At 33.1% G+C, this 13322-nt stretch overlaps 1 protein-coding gene across 8 annotated transcripts; it reads left to right on the forward strand.

Moving 5' to 3' along the window:
- The first annotated feature begins 4556 nt into the window (after positions 1-4556).
- LOC105800270 (oxysterol-binding protein-related protein 2A) lies at positions 4557-12878 on the forward strand. 8 transcript variants are annotated; one of them, XM_012631279.2, is made up of 12 exons: positions 4558-4724; positions 4827-5346; positions 7173-7535; positions 8627-8717; positions 9111-9556; positions 9872-10027; positions 10602-10769; positions 10880-11020; positions 11143-11373; positions 11488-11601; positions 12189-12442; positions 12575-12878. In XM_012631279.2, exons 2-12 carry the CDS (start codon positions 4936-4938, stop codon positions 12618-12620), a joined length of 2421 nt encoding a protein of 806 aa, XP_012486733.1. In that variant the 5' UTR covers positions 4558-4724; positions 4827-4935; the 3' UTR covers positions 12621-12878. The 8 variants fall into 8 exon arrangements, 7 of the variants coding, with proteins under 7 accessions (XP_012486733.1, XP_012486734.1, XP_012486736.1 ...); XM_012631280.2 differs by having other exon boundaries at positions 4830-5346; XM_012631282.2 differs by having other exon boundaries at positions 4559-4724; positions 7176-7535.
- The last annotated feature ends 444 nt before the right edge of the window (positions 12879-13322 follow it).

Below are 13322 nucleotides of genomic sequence, written 5' to 3' on the forward strand. Positions count from 1 at the left end.
TTTCTTGATCAGATAAGTGTAGCCACTTATCACTTTGTTTCTTGATCAGATAAGTGTAGCCACTTATCACTTTGTCTCTTGATCAGATAAGTGTAGCTAAAGCTATTATTTATCACTTTGTCTCTTGATCAGATAAGTATAGCCGAAGCTATCACTTATCACTTTTCACTTGTCACTTGATCAGATAAGTGTAGCCGAAGCTATCACTTATCACTTTCCACTTTCCACTTGTCACTTGATCAGATAAGTGTAGCTGAAGCTATCACTTATCACTTTGTCACTTGATCAGATAAGTATAGCCGAAGCTATCACTTATCACTTTGTCATTTGATTAGATAAGTATAGCCGAAGCTATTACTTATCACTTTCCACTTGTCACTTGATCAGATAAGTGTAGCTAAAGCTACCACTTATCACTTTTTCACTTGATCAGAAGTACTCAAATCCGCGTTCGCTCAAATTGATCATTTATTCATATATCGGGCTTACCAACATGTGTTAATTCATAAACCATTCATGGTATTATTTCATGCCAAATCATATACTGAATATACCATACACACATACTATGAAACTTTATTTTCACACATGAGCTTAAACCATGACCAATAATGCACAAAATAAGCATCATTCATATTTCATCGTTTATGAGTTATAATCAAACATATGACCATTTATACACGAATCATTCATATATTTCCCAATTTTCCTCCTCCTCCTCTCCATTCCACATCCTTAATGTGTATAACACACTTAAACAACATTAACCATAATTTCAATATTCACTAACATGTATATTCAAAGCTGTTTATCCGAGTCAGAGTCACTAAATTATTTTTATCCGGAGCTACAGAGCTCCAAATTAAGATCCGTTAATTTTCCCTAAAACTAGACTCACATATCTTCATACCATAAAATTTTCATAATTTTTGGTTCAGCCAAATAGTACAGTTTATTCTTTAAAGTTTCCCCTGTTTCGCTGTCTGACAGTTCTGACCACTTTTCACTAAAAATTAATTATCTCATTGTACAGAATTCGGATGATGTTTTAGCTTGTTTCTTCTAAAAATAGACTCATTAAGGATTCTAACCATATAAACTATAACTCATAATCATTTTTTACAATTTTAATGATTTTCCAAAGTCAGAACAGGGAACCTGAATTCATTCTGACCTTGTCTCACAAAATCTATTATATCTCATGATTTACAATTCCATTGCTCACATCATTTCTTTTATAAGAAACTAGACTCAATAAGCTTTAGTTTCATATTTTATTCATCCTCTAATTCAATCTCTACAATTTTTGGTGATTTTTCAAAGTTACACTACTGCTGCTGTCCAAAACTGCTTTAGTGCAAAATGTTGATTTCCATTTTGCCCCAAATTTCACAGTTTATACAATTCGGTCCTTTCTCAATTAACCCTCAATTAATCTAATTTTCTCAATTAGTACTTTACTAGACATTATAAGTTGTTACACAACTATTGAAATTCAGAATTTCCACATATAACTCTATCTTCAAACTCTTTTACTATTAGGTCCCAAACATTCACTTTCTATTCAATTCTTTCAATAAAATCAGCATATGAACAATTTAAAGCTCTAATTTCATGCTAAATCATCATATACTTCCAGCACATATTCATATCAACTTTCAACTTCTTTCATAAAATCAAAACTAATGAATTTAACAAGTGGGCCTAGTTGTAAAAGTCATAAAAATACAAAAATTTCAAGAAATAGTCAAGAATTGAACTTACTTGTAATAAAATATGAAGAACCAGCTTGAAGAAGCCCTTCCATGGTGTTTTAGCTGATGAGAATTCAGAAAATGAAGAGAAATCTAGATAATTCCACTTGGGTCCTAACTTTATTAAGCAAATTTTGCAATTTTCCAATTTTGCCCTTAATTCTCCTTACTTTCTTCTGATTTCATGCCTCTGTTGTCCAGCCCAAATAGACCTTGGGTCTATTTGTCTTTTAAGCCCTCTTCCTTTTATCATTTAAGCTATTTAATCATTTCCCAAAATTTTGCATTTGTTACAATTTAGTCCTTTTGTTCAATTAATTATCGGAACTTTAAAATTTCTTAACGAAACTTTAATACTAACTTTTAACACTCCATAAATATTTATAAAATATTTATGGCTCAGTTTAAAATCCCGAGGTCTTGATTCCTCATTTCGATTCTAATTATTTTAATATTTATTTCTAGTGCACTATTCACTATTTCAAAAATTTTCCTAACTTCATATTTAACTTATACTTACTAAATTAATAATATTTTCTACCCATTTGTCGAATTTAGTGATCTCGAATCACCGTTCCGACACCTCTGAAAATTCAAGCCATTACATTTTTTTTTCGTCGGATTTGTGGTCCCGAAACCACTGTTCCGACTAAGCCTAAAATCGGGCTATTACATGTCCTCAGAGATTGTCCGACAATTAAAGAGATTTGGAAGCAAGTTATCCTAGGTGAAACTAGTGAGAGTTTTTTTTTTTTTTTTGTAACAGATCTTCTTCAGTGGTTTAAGTCTAATTTGCAATTTTACGAATTCAATCATCGATGAGGTAAATTGGTCATGTTTATTTGGTTTACTAACCTGACGAATTTGAAAAAATTGGATTCTTTTTCTTTTTCAATGCGTCTCCTGGAATACATGTGAGATTTTTAAGATATCATATATATGGGCAAAACAATTTGTTTTCTTTCCACAGGGAGGACATATCTAGACGAAAGGAACAAGTTTCAGCAGCTGAGGTATTGGAAAGATGGATCAATCTTTGCACTGAAGGGGCGGTTTAAATTGCTACTAGAAATGCTACAATGAGAGGAATCATAAAAAAAAAAAACGTAAATGGGGAGTGGATTATGGAATACAATAGATTTTTGGTTGCATTTGAGTGTTGTTTTGATTTCTTGAAAATCAGATACGAGAGTTAATTATTAATATCATTACTAGTGCCTTCATAAATTATTTTTCTTGAGGTGAAAATCAAGTAAGATCTTTCATGAAAACTATAACAAGAATCTATGAATAGAAATTCTTAGACTTCATACGCATAAAGCTTCTATCATTTGTAACCTTTTTCTTTTTCTACGAATAACTCCAGCTTTATACTTGATAGAGTATTATCGTATAAGGTTGTGTTAGTCGGCTACTAAGCTTATAAGCATGCCTAAAAATTTAAGAAATTATAACATTTGCCCATTTAATACTTAAAGAATAGAGTGGCATGGTTTCTTTTGGGGAAAAATGATGGTAGGACTTAGATATCCATACATGCATGCTATATCCATACATGCATGCTACTCAGCTTCCTAATTTGAATTAATGAAAGAAGTAATTTAGAGGGTGAAAATTCAAAATAATAAATTGGTATTAGTTTGAACTTTGAACTTGTAGAACTAATGTACATCAATTTGATTTTTTTTTTTATCTTTGTATAATTTGAAAACACTAAAAAATGTATATTTTTAATTAAAAATTCGAATGAATTTGTCGATTAAGTTTTAGTTTGATTGGTATCAATATTGTTGTAAGTGCAAGATGACGTGAGTTTGAGTGTGCTGAAACGTATTATTCTCCTATTTAAAGGTTGAAAAGAACTATAAATAGTTCTAAACATTATATAAAAAAGATATAATAAAACTGAAATTAATATTAAAAAATCGTACAGATTTTGTGTTAGCATGAATAATATTTTTGTTATTTGGATCAGGTTGAATATAAAATCCTACTTATATTTTTTAGTTGGATTAGACCTGAAAAGCAAATAGAGAAAAAAAACGTTTTGAAGATTTTTTAATAAATTTTGAAAATTTTAATTTTAAAAGTTAATAGTCTTTGCATTTCTAATTTTATTGAAAATTAGAAAAAATATTTAGAAGTTATTTTAATTTCTTTTACAAGTTTTGGATTTTTTAATTTCCTTTTTTAAAATTTTAAATTATTCATTGATGTATATAAGATAAAATAGTGCTACACCGATAATAAAAGATTAACAATTAAAATTTTCAATTAAAAGAGTAGAGGTCAAATTAAATAAAATTATAAATATGGATGATTAACTTTGATATTATACCACATATACAAGATTTTAAAAAATATATGATTTTAATAAATAAATTATTTATCGAACATACAAATGCAAATATAGTGCAAGAATTTCTATAAGGCTTTTGTTAGGCGTTTGATTAATTGAGGACATTAAGTTAATTAAAAGCTTATAGTATAAATAGAAAAATACAATATTAAATTACAATAATTTTCATTATAAAAATAAAAAAGTTAATAAAAATTAAATTTAATAAAAGGAGGACCAAAGAAAAAGAAAAGGAAAAAGGTTAAAAAATCTATGAGACCAATTCGTGATTTATGAGGTGCCGCCTGTCAATTCTCTTTTATTCAAACAATCCTCCCGTACTCTGAAAAACCAGAAAATAAAAATAATATTGAATATTTAAATCCATATTTTTACTTTACCGATAATTTATATATTTTCCTCTCGTCCCGATAAAAAGTTCTTTCTCCAATTAATTACAAATCCGCCACTTTCCTTTTAGAAAATTCAATACGATTTGCTTATTAAGAAAAAATGTTTATATAAATAGGCACCTTATTTTTCCTTTAAGGATCTCTCTCATTTTCAGAGCTCAAAAACAAAGCTTAAAACTCTCAAACTCAGTTTTCTCCTCAACCAAAGCCAGAAACAATGTCTCTTCTTTGAACTCTAAATCAAAATTTATTTCAATGATTTTTCTTTTTTTTTTCTTTTCAGTTTTCTTTATAATTGATATTTTGATTTGTTTGTTGCAGCAGTTGATTCAGTTTTCGGCCGATGGGAAAAAAAAACAAGTGAGTGTTTGAATGAATGTTTATAATTTTGAGGAATTTCGGTTTTTGATCGAGATTGGAAGAAAAAAAAATGAGGGTGAAGGAAATGCATCCGCTATGTTGTATATCGTTGGAGAGTCTCGGCATCGGCGACCAATCACCGGAGGTTACGTTGACTCGAACCAGGAGCATGCCGGCGAAGGCTTTATTTGGATCTGAAACAGGCAATGCGGGGAGGTTAATGGCGGGAGGATCCGAAGGCACCGTTGCTGGAATTCTCTACAAGTGGACAAATTATGGCAAAGGATGGAGATCTAGGTGGTTTTTGCTTCGTAATGGAATGTTATCTTACTCGAAAACTCGCCGGCCGGAGACTCTAAACCTCCCCTCTCCGGACGACGTCAGATTGATCGGTGATATCTCAACCAATCGGCTTTCGAGGATCGACAGTTGTAGCGGTAGACGGAAGAATCAGAAAACCGTTGGCATTGTTCATTTAAAGGTATATGATATATACATCAGAAAATCAAAATAAAAATTCGAAACGTCCATCCAAAACAACAAAAGAAAAGATAATTGAACAAACAGATGATCAGACTGATCCATTTTGGCGGTAATATATTTTCGAGAAATAATTCCTACTTTATTTTGATTCAAAACATGAAGCAAGTATTGCCAATTATGTCATTTTACACTAGTTTTACTGACCGTGAAACTTTTCATCTAAAAAACAAAACAAAATTATCAGTGAAAAATAGACATTGATATCTGAGCTGAAGCAACAAAAAGGAGAAATTGAAGGGCAAGAACCGTAAGTTTCTTGCATTGTTCGGCATGTAATGTACTGTTTGATCTGTAAAAGGGTCCTCAAATCTATAAACTCTCGTTTTCTCCCTCCCTTTTTGTTTTGTGATTTGCGATTTTCATATTTAACTTGGGGGGAAAAGTAAGATAAAATAGAAAAAAAAGTTATATTTTAATATATATTTACCGTTTTAACTGGTTGTTTATGTTGAGTGGGTCACATCAGCAGGTGGGTTTGGAGAGCTGTGATAGTGTATGCTTTTAGGTCTAGCAATTAAGCTCTGGTCAGTCGTCATTGTTTAAATTGATATTTGAATAGATGATCGAAGTTTTTTAAAGTCATCAACATCCATTCAAACTACTTGAAATCTGATATTATTTCCTCCTCCCCCCGGTTTTTCCTTTTGATCTTTTTGCCTCTCTTTTTCTTTCTCTTCCCACGTTTTATCATATATATTCTTTGCCTTCGGTTGCCAGCTACTGTAGTTCTGGCCTTTTGGGTCTCAAAGTACTGTTCTTTTTTCACTAAGGTGATGGTGAAAGAAATGACGAGACTTCAAATGATCTGATAAAGTTAATCAATTTACATTAACAGAGACCATGTAAAATAAAAGATGAGGATAGCATGGAGTACTTCTCCGAAATATCGAAGTGGGTGTTGTTTGTAGTCGTCCTTAGTTTGAGTTTTGTATTGTTTGTCTTGTAATAAAGAGGTAACTTCTTTTTTCTTTATTAATTTTTACATGGTCTTCTTTAGTTTGTAGGCATTGAAATAAACAATGAAGAAAGTTGGGGGGGGGGGGTATGAGACTAGTTGGTGGGCTTTCCTCGTTAAATTGTATAGAATTTTATGGTGAACACTGTTTAGAAACACGTGAAAACTGAAGGTACATAATAGCATTTCTTTCTCTTGATTTTAAGATATTCTCCTGTGCACAAGTAGATCGAAATGGTGATTCATTGTCTTTGTTTTATGTCCCTTGACAGTTGTAATGCTTAAAAGGTCGAAATTGGCATCGGCTTTTGTGATGAAATTTGGTTTTGTTTTTATTTCTTCTGGGGTTTTTTTGTTTATTTGTTGCTAAAACAATTTTCTCCCATTATTAGAGACTTAAAAAGTCTGGTTATTTTGTGCAATCATCTGGTGTTTGATGGTAAATGGGGTTCGGTTCCTGCTGAGGTTTCACCTTCTCAGGTATCTCTTCTTAGAACAATTTCAGCAATTAAACTACCTATCTTGGCGAGGGGCTCAAGGCTTTAGTTTTGAGCCTTTCAACTGGCATTTTTTGAATTGACAGAATTTATTCTTTTTCTTCTTCTTCTTCTTTTTTTAAATTTTGGAAAACGACTTTTATAATGTATCATTCGTGTATTTCTTTTGTGAATTTGCTTTTGTTTTGTTCAAACTGTGAGTTTGTTTTATGTGATCATGAAATGAGGCATATAATATCTTGGCATTCTATGTGACCTTACCACAGTAATGGACTTACATAACTCATGGGGGTGTTATTTGAATTCTTGTAGCAGATTTCATCATTCCGTGAGAGCAAATCTGATGATAGACGTTTTTACATTTTCACTGCTACGAAGACCCTTCATTTGAGAACTGATTCAAAGAGAGATCGGGTTGCTTGGATTCAAGCTTTGGTATCAACCGGGAGCCTCCTTCCGCTGAGACCATTAAACGATAATATCTCCCTCGTACCCCATGATTTGTCTATATCAACTGATAGGCTCAAGAAACGTTTGCATGAGGAGGGAATCAATGATGACCTTGTGAAGGATTGCGAGCAGATTATGCTTTCAGAGTTCTCGGAGATACAAGGGCAACTTAAAGTTCTATGTGAAGAAAGATCTAATTTTCTGGACACAATAAGGCAGTTGGAGGTAATTTCAGCTTGATTTTTAGTTATTGGTTTTTTTTTTTTTTCTGAGGGGGAGGAAGGCGGGGGGCGGGGGGCGGACTTAAATAGTTTGGTGAGCTAAAATAAATTTACTGGATTAGATTGCAGATCAACTTAGTTAGACTTGGACCAGTATCAAGTTCGACTTAATGAAATTAAAATGATAAAAATGTGCTTGTATTTTATGGTATTTTGTACGAAGAGAGGGTCCCCTCAGCAGCCTCAGGTTGGTAATTAGCTCATCTGGTGAATTCAAAGTGAATAGTTATTTTAATTTATGGATAAACATATACTGTGACAAATGAGAGTATGGAGGTCAAGTAAAAATAGTACCAATAATCTTTTATATATGATATGATGAGAACTATCCTTGATTATGTTGATGGCTACTGGAAATGAATACCAGTGATTTTGGTCAACAGTAAAACAAACGTATTCTGTTATTTGATGCATTAGAGCTGATGGGTTTTCTCCAGGCTATACAAGTGAAGATTGCTAATGGAGGGTAATTAGTTTAGTGATATCTGGTTCTGCTTTTGCAATTGTTTCTCACTATTGTATGTTCTATTGAAAGTTTGGATTTGGAGTATAATTTCTAGAATTTGTATGCTATAAAATTTACCGAGTTTCCATCTTTTCTAATCAAAGTTGTTTTCATGCAGCATGTGTTGTTCTGGTATGTTTGGTTTATTGCATTTTGTAACATCATAATAATGTATTTCCATTGCACTTCTAATCTCCCTATTTGTAGAAGGACTATAGGAACTTACCTTAAATCCTTGGTGTAAATGGAATCCCTAGTGGATCAATAAAACTCCAATACTCAGATAGTCAGATTGGTGGGATTGCTAAACTGCGTGTTTGAATTGTCTCATCTTTTAAAGTGCTGTCTTTATTATTGTTCATTTTAGTCATCTGTCTGTTAAGTTGATTCTTTTATAAAATTGCAAGATACCACATCATTTCTTAATGATTTATCGAAAGCATTATGGTGCTAAGCTTTATCGTTTCTGTTGCACTGATAAGTTTCTTATTATTATTATTATTATTATTATTATTTTTTGGCATGTTCAGGCATATAATATCGAATCTGAAACCTCTGGATTTCATGGAGACTACCAGTTGACGAAGCATGAATGTTCCAGTTTGGGGCGTGGAAATAGTGGTACATGCCCCATTTGTGACTTTGGTTCCATCTTTCTTCATGCATGAATGTCTGACTCATATGTTTTGCTTGTTAAAATTAGAAATTGTTAGCAAAGGAAGGTAGTCTTTGTTGTTTCGTACAGACCTGTTGTTATATCCACTGGCACTTCATGCATAAACTGATTTCATGTAGTTTTAGATGCGCATTCTTGAGTGAGAAATTCTCATTATCCTAAGTTTCAACTGCAATTTCCTGTCTTCTACTTATTTGCCATCATCATTCTCATTATATTTAACTTAAATGCAAGTTTGCTCAGAAATGCTGTGATAAGTATCTTATTATTAAGCTCTGTTTTTGGTTACTAATTCTTGTTCTGTTCTCTTTTACCCTAACTCTTGTTTGGGTTCTCAGAATGCAGCACAACCGAATCGTCTGATGATATTGAGAAACAAGAGCTTGAGGAAGTTTCTTATGAAGAAGGAACCTTGTTCTTTGATACAAAGGAGTATTTTACTGAACCTGCTGTTAGTTGTGGATCTGTCAGAGGGGCAATGGATCATGCAGATGATCTCGAAGAAACTGAAAAACAATTGGATAATGTGGAAAAGATTCATTCTGATAAAGAAGATTGTGATTCCAGATATCCTCATATTGAGAGACGAAAAAAACTTCCTGATCCAGTTGAAGAAGTGAAAGGGGTTAGCCTTTGGTCTATGATCAAAGACAATGTGGGAAAGGATCTCACACGAGTATGTCTCCCTGTTTACTTTAATGAACCAATATCATCCCTTCAGAAATGTTTTGAGGACCTAGAATATTCATATCTTTTGGACCGAGCATACAAGTACGGAAAAGAAGTATGTTATTCATACTCTTCATCTTTAATATTTTGTGTTTCTCTTGATAAATATACTAGTTATCTCTGGGTATAACAAAATTTTATCAAGTTGTCAAACAATTTGCAACAGGGGGGACATCGAGAATTTGAGAAATTGCTGTTCTGTCTAGAGTGAAGTTTGAGAAATCTCACCCCCTCAAACATCTTCTGTCCCAAAATTTTTTGAACTTTTTGCAATGCTTTTTAAGGCTCTGTAAACATGAGTAGATGCCCTTGCTTTATACTAGTTCAATCTGATTGTCTGCTTTATCCGGGTTTTCTGTTACATTCTCAGGGTAACAGTCTCCAACGAATTCTTAACGTTGCTGCATTTGCTGTTTCTGGGTATGCTTCCTCTGAAGGCCGACACTGTAAGCCCTTCAATCCATTACTAGGAGAAACTTATGAAGCAGACTATCCTGACAAAGGAGTTCGTTTTTTCTCTGAGAAGGTCAGCATTCCAGATCTATCAATGACTTGACTTCATATTAAGAAATATGCATCTTTATATTGAAACTAGAATCGACAAGTTATGAATTTTTGTCATTATTTTGAGTAAGCCGAGTGCTTTTGACTTTTCAGTTGCTAGGGGAGTCAATTAAATGGTTTACTTTTGCATACCCTTTGCTAATACACACACATATGTATATTTCTTTAAATGAGGAAATCACTTTCATCATTTTCTTCTTCAATACGGACAATCAAGATGTAGGGAATTATTGACATAATAGTGTCTTGAATAATATTTTGGACCTGTTATCTGGAAAATGAAATTCTGTGGAGAGTTCTAGGAAGGAAACTTTCATGTTCAAGCAATTATAGCCTTGACATTCTCAAAACAGTGAAAAGAAACACTACAAAAGTGTTTTTTGAGAACTTAGGAAGGAAACTTAAATTATGTTACTTCTGTAGGCCCTTTAGAGTATTTACCTTCCTAAGTAGTTGCTTTTATTTATCTGGATGTGAAAGCAAATATTGTGCTTCAGTTCCGCAGCAAGTATGACTTACCTCCTCAAGTTTTATAGGTTAGTCACCACCCAACCCTTATTGCCTGTCATTGTGAAGGAAAAGGGTGGAAATTCTGGGGCGACAGTAACCTCCGCACAAAGTTTTGGGGACGTTCAATTCAGCTTGACCCTGTTGGAGTTCTGACCCTAGAGTTTGATGATGGTGAAATATTTCAGTGGAGCAAGGTGTGCACTATTGGGCTTTGTGTTTACTGGATGTTCCATTTAGGTGTTTCTGTATGCTAGCTTTCATTTCTGTTTGTGTGGTATGAATTGTTTGAACTTATTCTCTGCAGGTAACAACTAGTATTTATAATCTTATCCTTGGTAAAGTGTATTGCGATCACCATGGTTTGATGCACATTCACGGGAATCGCCTGTATTCATGCAAACTCAAATTCAAAGAGCAATCTATTCTTGACCGAAACCCTCACCAGGTTAGTTTCAATCTAATTGTGTTATCCCCCTTGATTGCTTCATACTTATAGTAGTTTATCTTCTGTGTTTTAAAAGATTTATTTATTTAGTATTTTTTTTATCCTGGCCTTCATTTACTTAGGTCCATGGGTTTGTTGAAGATCTTTTGGGTAAAAAAGTTGCAACATTAATTGGCAAATGGGATGACAGCATGTATTATATCAACGGTGATGGGAGTGGCAGGCCACAGGACTGCAGCCCTTCATCAAGTGCCACCTTACTATGGAAGAGGAACAAGCCACCGCCTAATCTGACTCGCTACAACTTAACATCATTTGCAATTACACTAAATGAACTAACGCCTGGACTACAGGTAGAGATGATGTGTTGCATCAGTTTCTCATAAGCAATTTCTTTTTTTCTCTTATGGCTATCTAATTGTTTTCTATAGCTTTGTCTGATCTCGGGTATTTGATCACGGATTAAGGAGAACCTTCCACCTACGGATTCAAGGCTTCGACCAGACCAACGTCATTTGGAGAATGGGGAATATGATAGAGCAAATTCAGAGAAACAACGACTAGAGAGGAGGCAGAGAATGGTATGTTTCCACTTCCTTGATTTTCATTTATCCAAGCTCATGCATTCGTTTGCTAACTAGGATGCCTCATAAATGGATTGTTGCCTCCAGAAAAACCTACTATGTTTTGTTTTATGCATCTTGGTTTGCAAATCTTTCGTTCATTTGCATTTTCATTCAAATTTATTTACATTTGATTTAGATAAATGACCTATATTATGAAGGAAGGGTTTGATTCCAAGTGAAGGTTAACTCAATTGATTTTTAACTCCACAGTACCGTATAATTCAAGACTGGGAAGTAAAAATTGGCATTGATGCCTTGTTTTGTAATTGAAACTTGTGATCCAAGTGGTGATGTGTGAGATGTCAATTTCAGTACTGTAGATTCAAACAAACAATTATTTTGGGCAGTAGTTATTAGTTTGTACAAAGTTCATGGGAAAATCCTATTAATTTACAGGGAAAATTGACAACATTACCCCACCTTCTGGACATGTCTGCACTAGCCATTGAATGATTTTCGAAACTGTGGCCTGAATATATCGCTGTAGTAACGTACTGTTAGATTCTATGTTAAAAGATATTGGCAAAATTTTCTATTTCTAGGTAGGTCTTGATCTATATTATTGCTTTTACTCCTTGCTATTCACGCTGCCCGTGGTCCAACACAGTCGAGAAAACTACAAGAAAATGGGTGGAAGCCTAGATGGTTTCAGAGAGACAGTGAAAATGGGTCCTTCCGCTATGTGGGTGGTTATTGGGAATCAAGAGAACAAGCGAAATGGGATGGCTGCCCGAATATATTTGGTGAATTCAACGAGGTTGTCGATTCCTCCGAACAAGGCTGACTTCACTTTTAGGTTAGTAACTACATTGACCATGTTCATCTTATTTTACTTGAATATCATATTCTAGCTACCACATTTTCTGCTACAGCGGCTCGGTTCTGTTGTTTAGATCTAACTATGCATAATTTCTTTTTAATAGTTTAGAATCGGCAAATCTTGGGAACAATCACGGAGCAAATTGAGACGATAAACACGTAAGTAGCTTTAATTCCTGATTGCCGTCTCTATGTTTCTGCGAATCTTAAAGTGAGTTAAATATATAGTAAGGATAGGTAAGAGCCTGAATTTTTCTGTAACATGTCTCTATTGTGGGAATCGTATGTGTAATGTTATCTCTCAATAGTTCGTTTATTCCATAGCTCCATCTCAAAATTTAATTTCATAATTATTTGTATTTTCTTTCTATGAATAAATGAAATGAAAAGGAGAAAAAAGAGGTCTTATTTCTTGTTGTTTGTAGTTCGAGATATGAAATTAACCTTTGGTAATAATTGGTGGAATTAATCTTGGGAATTAACCATTCTATTATATTAAAATGTTAGCTGTAGAGTGGGATCTCCCATCAGAATGATGTAATCTATTTAAGTGACAATTAGATTTTGTCGATATGTTATTTGTAATAAATTTATAAAAATTATTGTAAAAAACAAATGTAGTTTTAATTGAAGTGATATTATTAAAATAATAAAATGTATGAATTCATGATTTTGTAATAGATATTATATATGACGTAATTAAATGTGAAAATATATTTCTAGGAAGCATGGGTCTCGACCGAATTAAAGTCGCAACATTTTTCGAACTATAATGAATTTGTAAATTGTAGTTGTTAGAAGACCCTAAAATTTCCTATTTTCTTGTAGTATTAAATGAAAATTTAGGGTTTATAATT

The sequence above is a fragment of the Gossypium raimondii genome, chromosome 9 (assembly GCF_025698545.1).
Source record: "Gossypium raimondii isolate GPD5lz chromosome 9, ASM2569854v1, whole genome shotgun sequence".
Lineage (NCBI taxonomy): Eukaryota > Viridiplantae > Streptophyta > Magnoliopsida > Malvales > Malvaceae > Gossypium > Gossypium raimondii.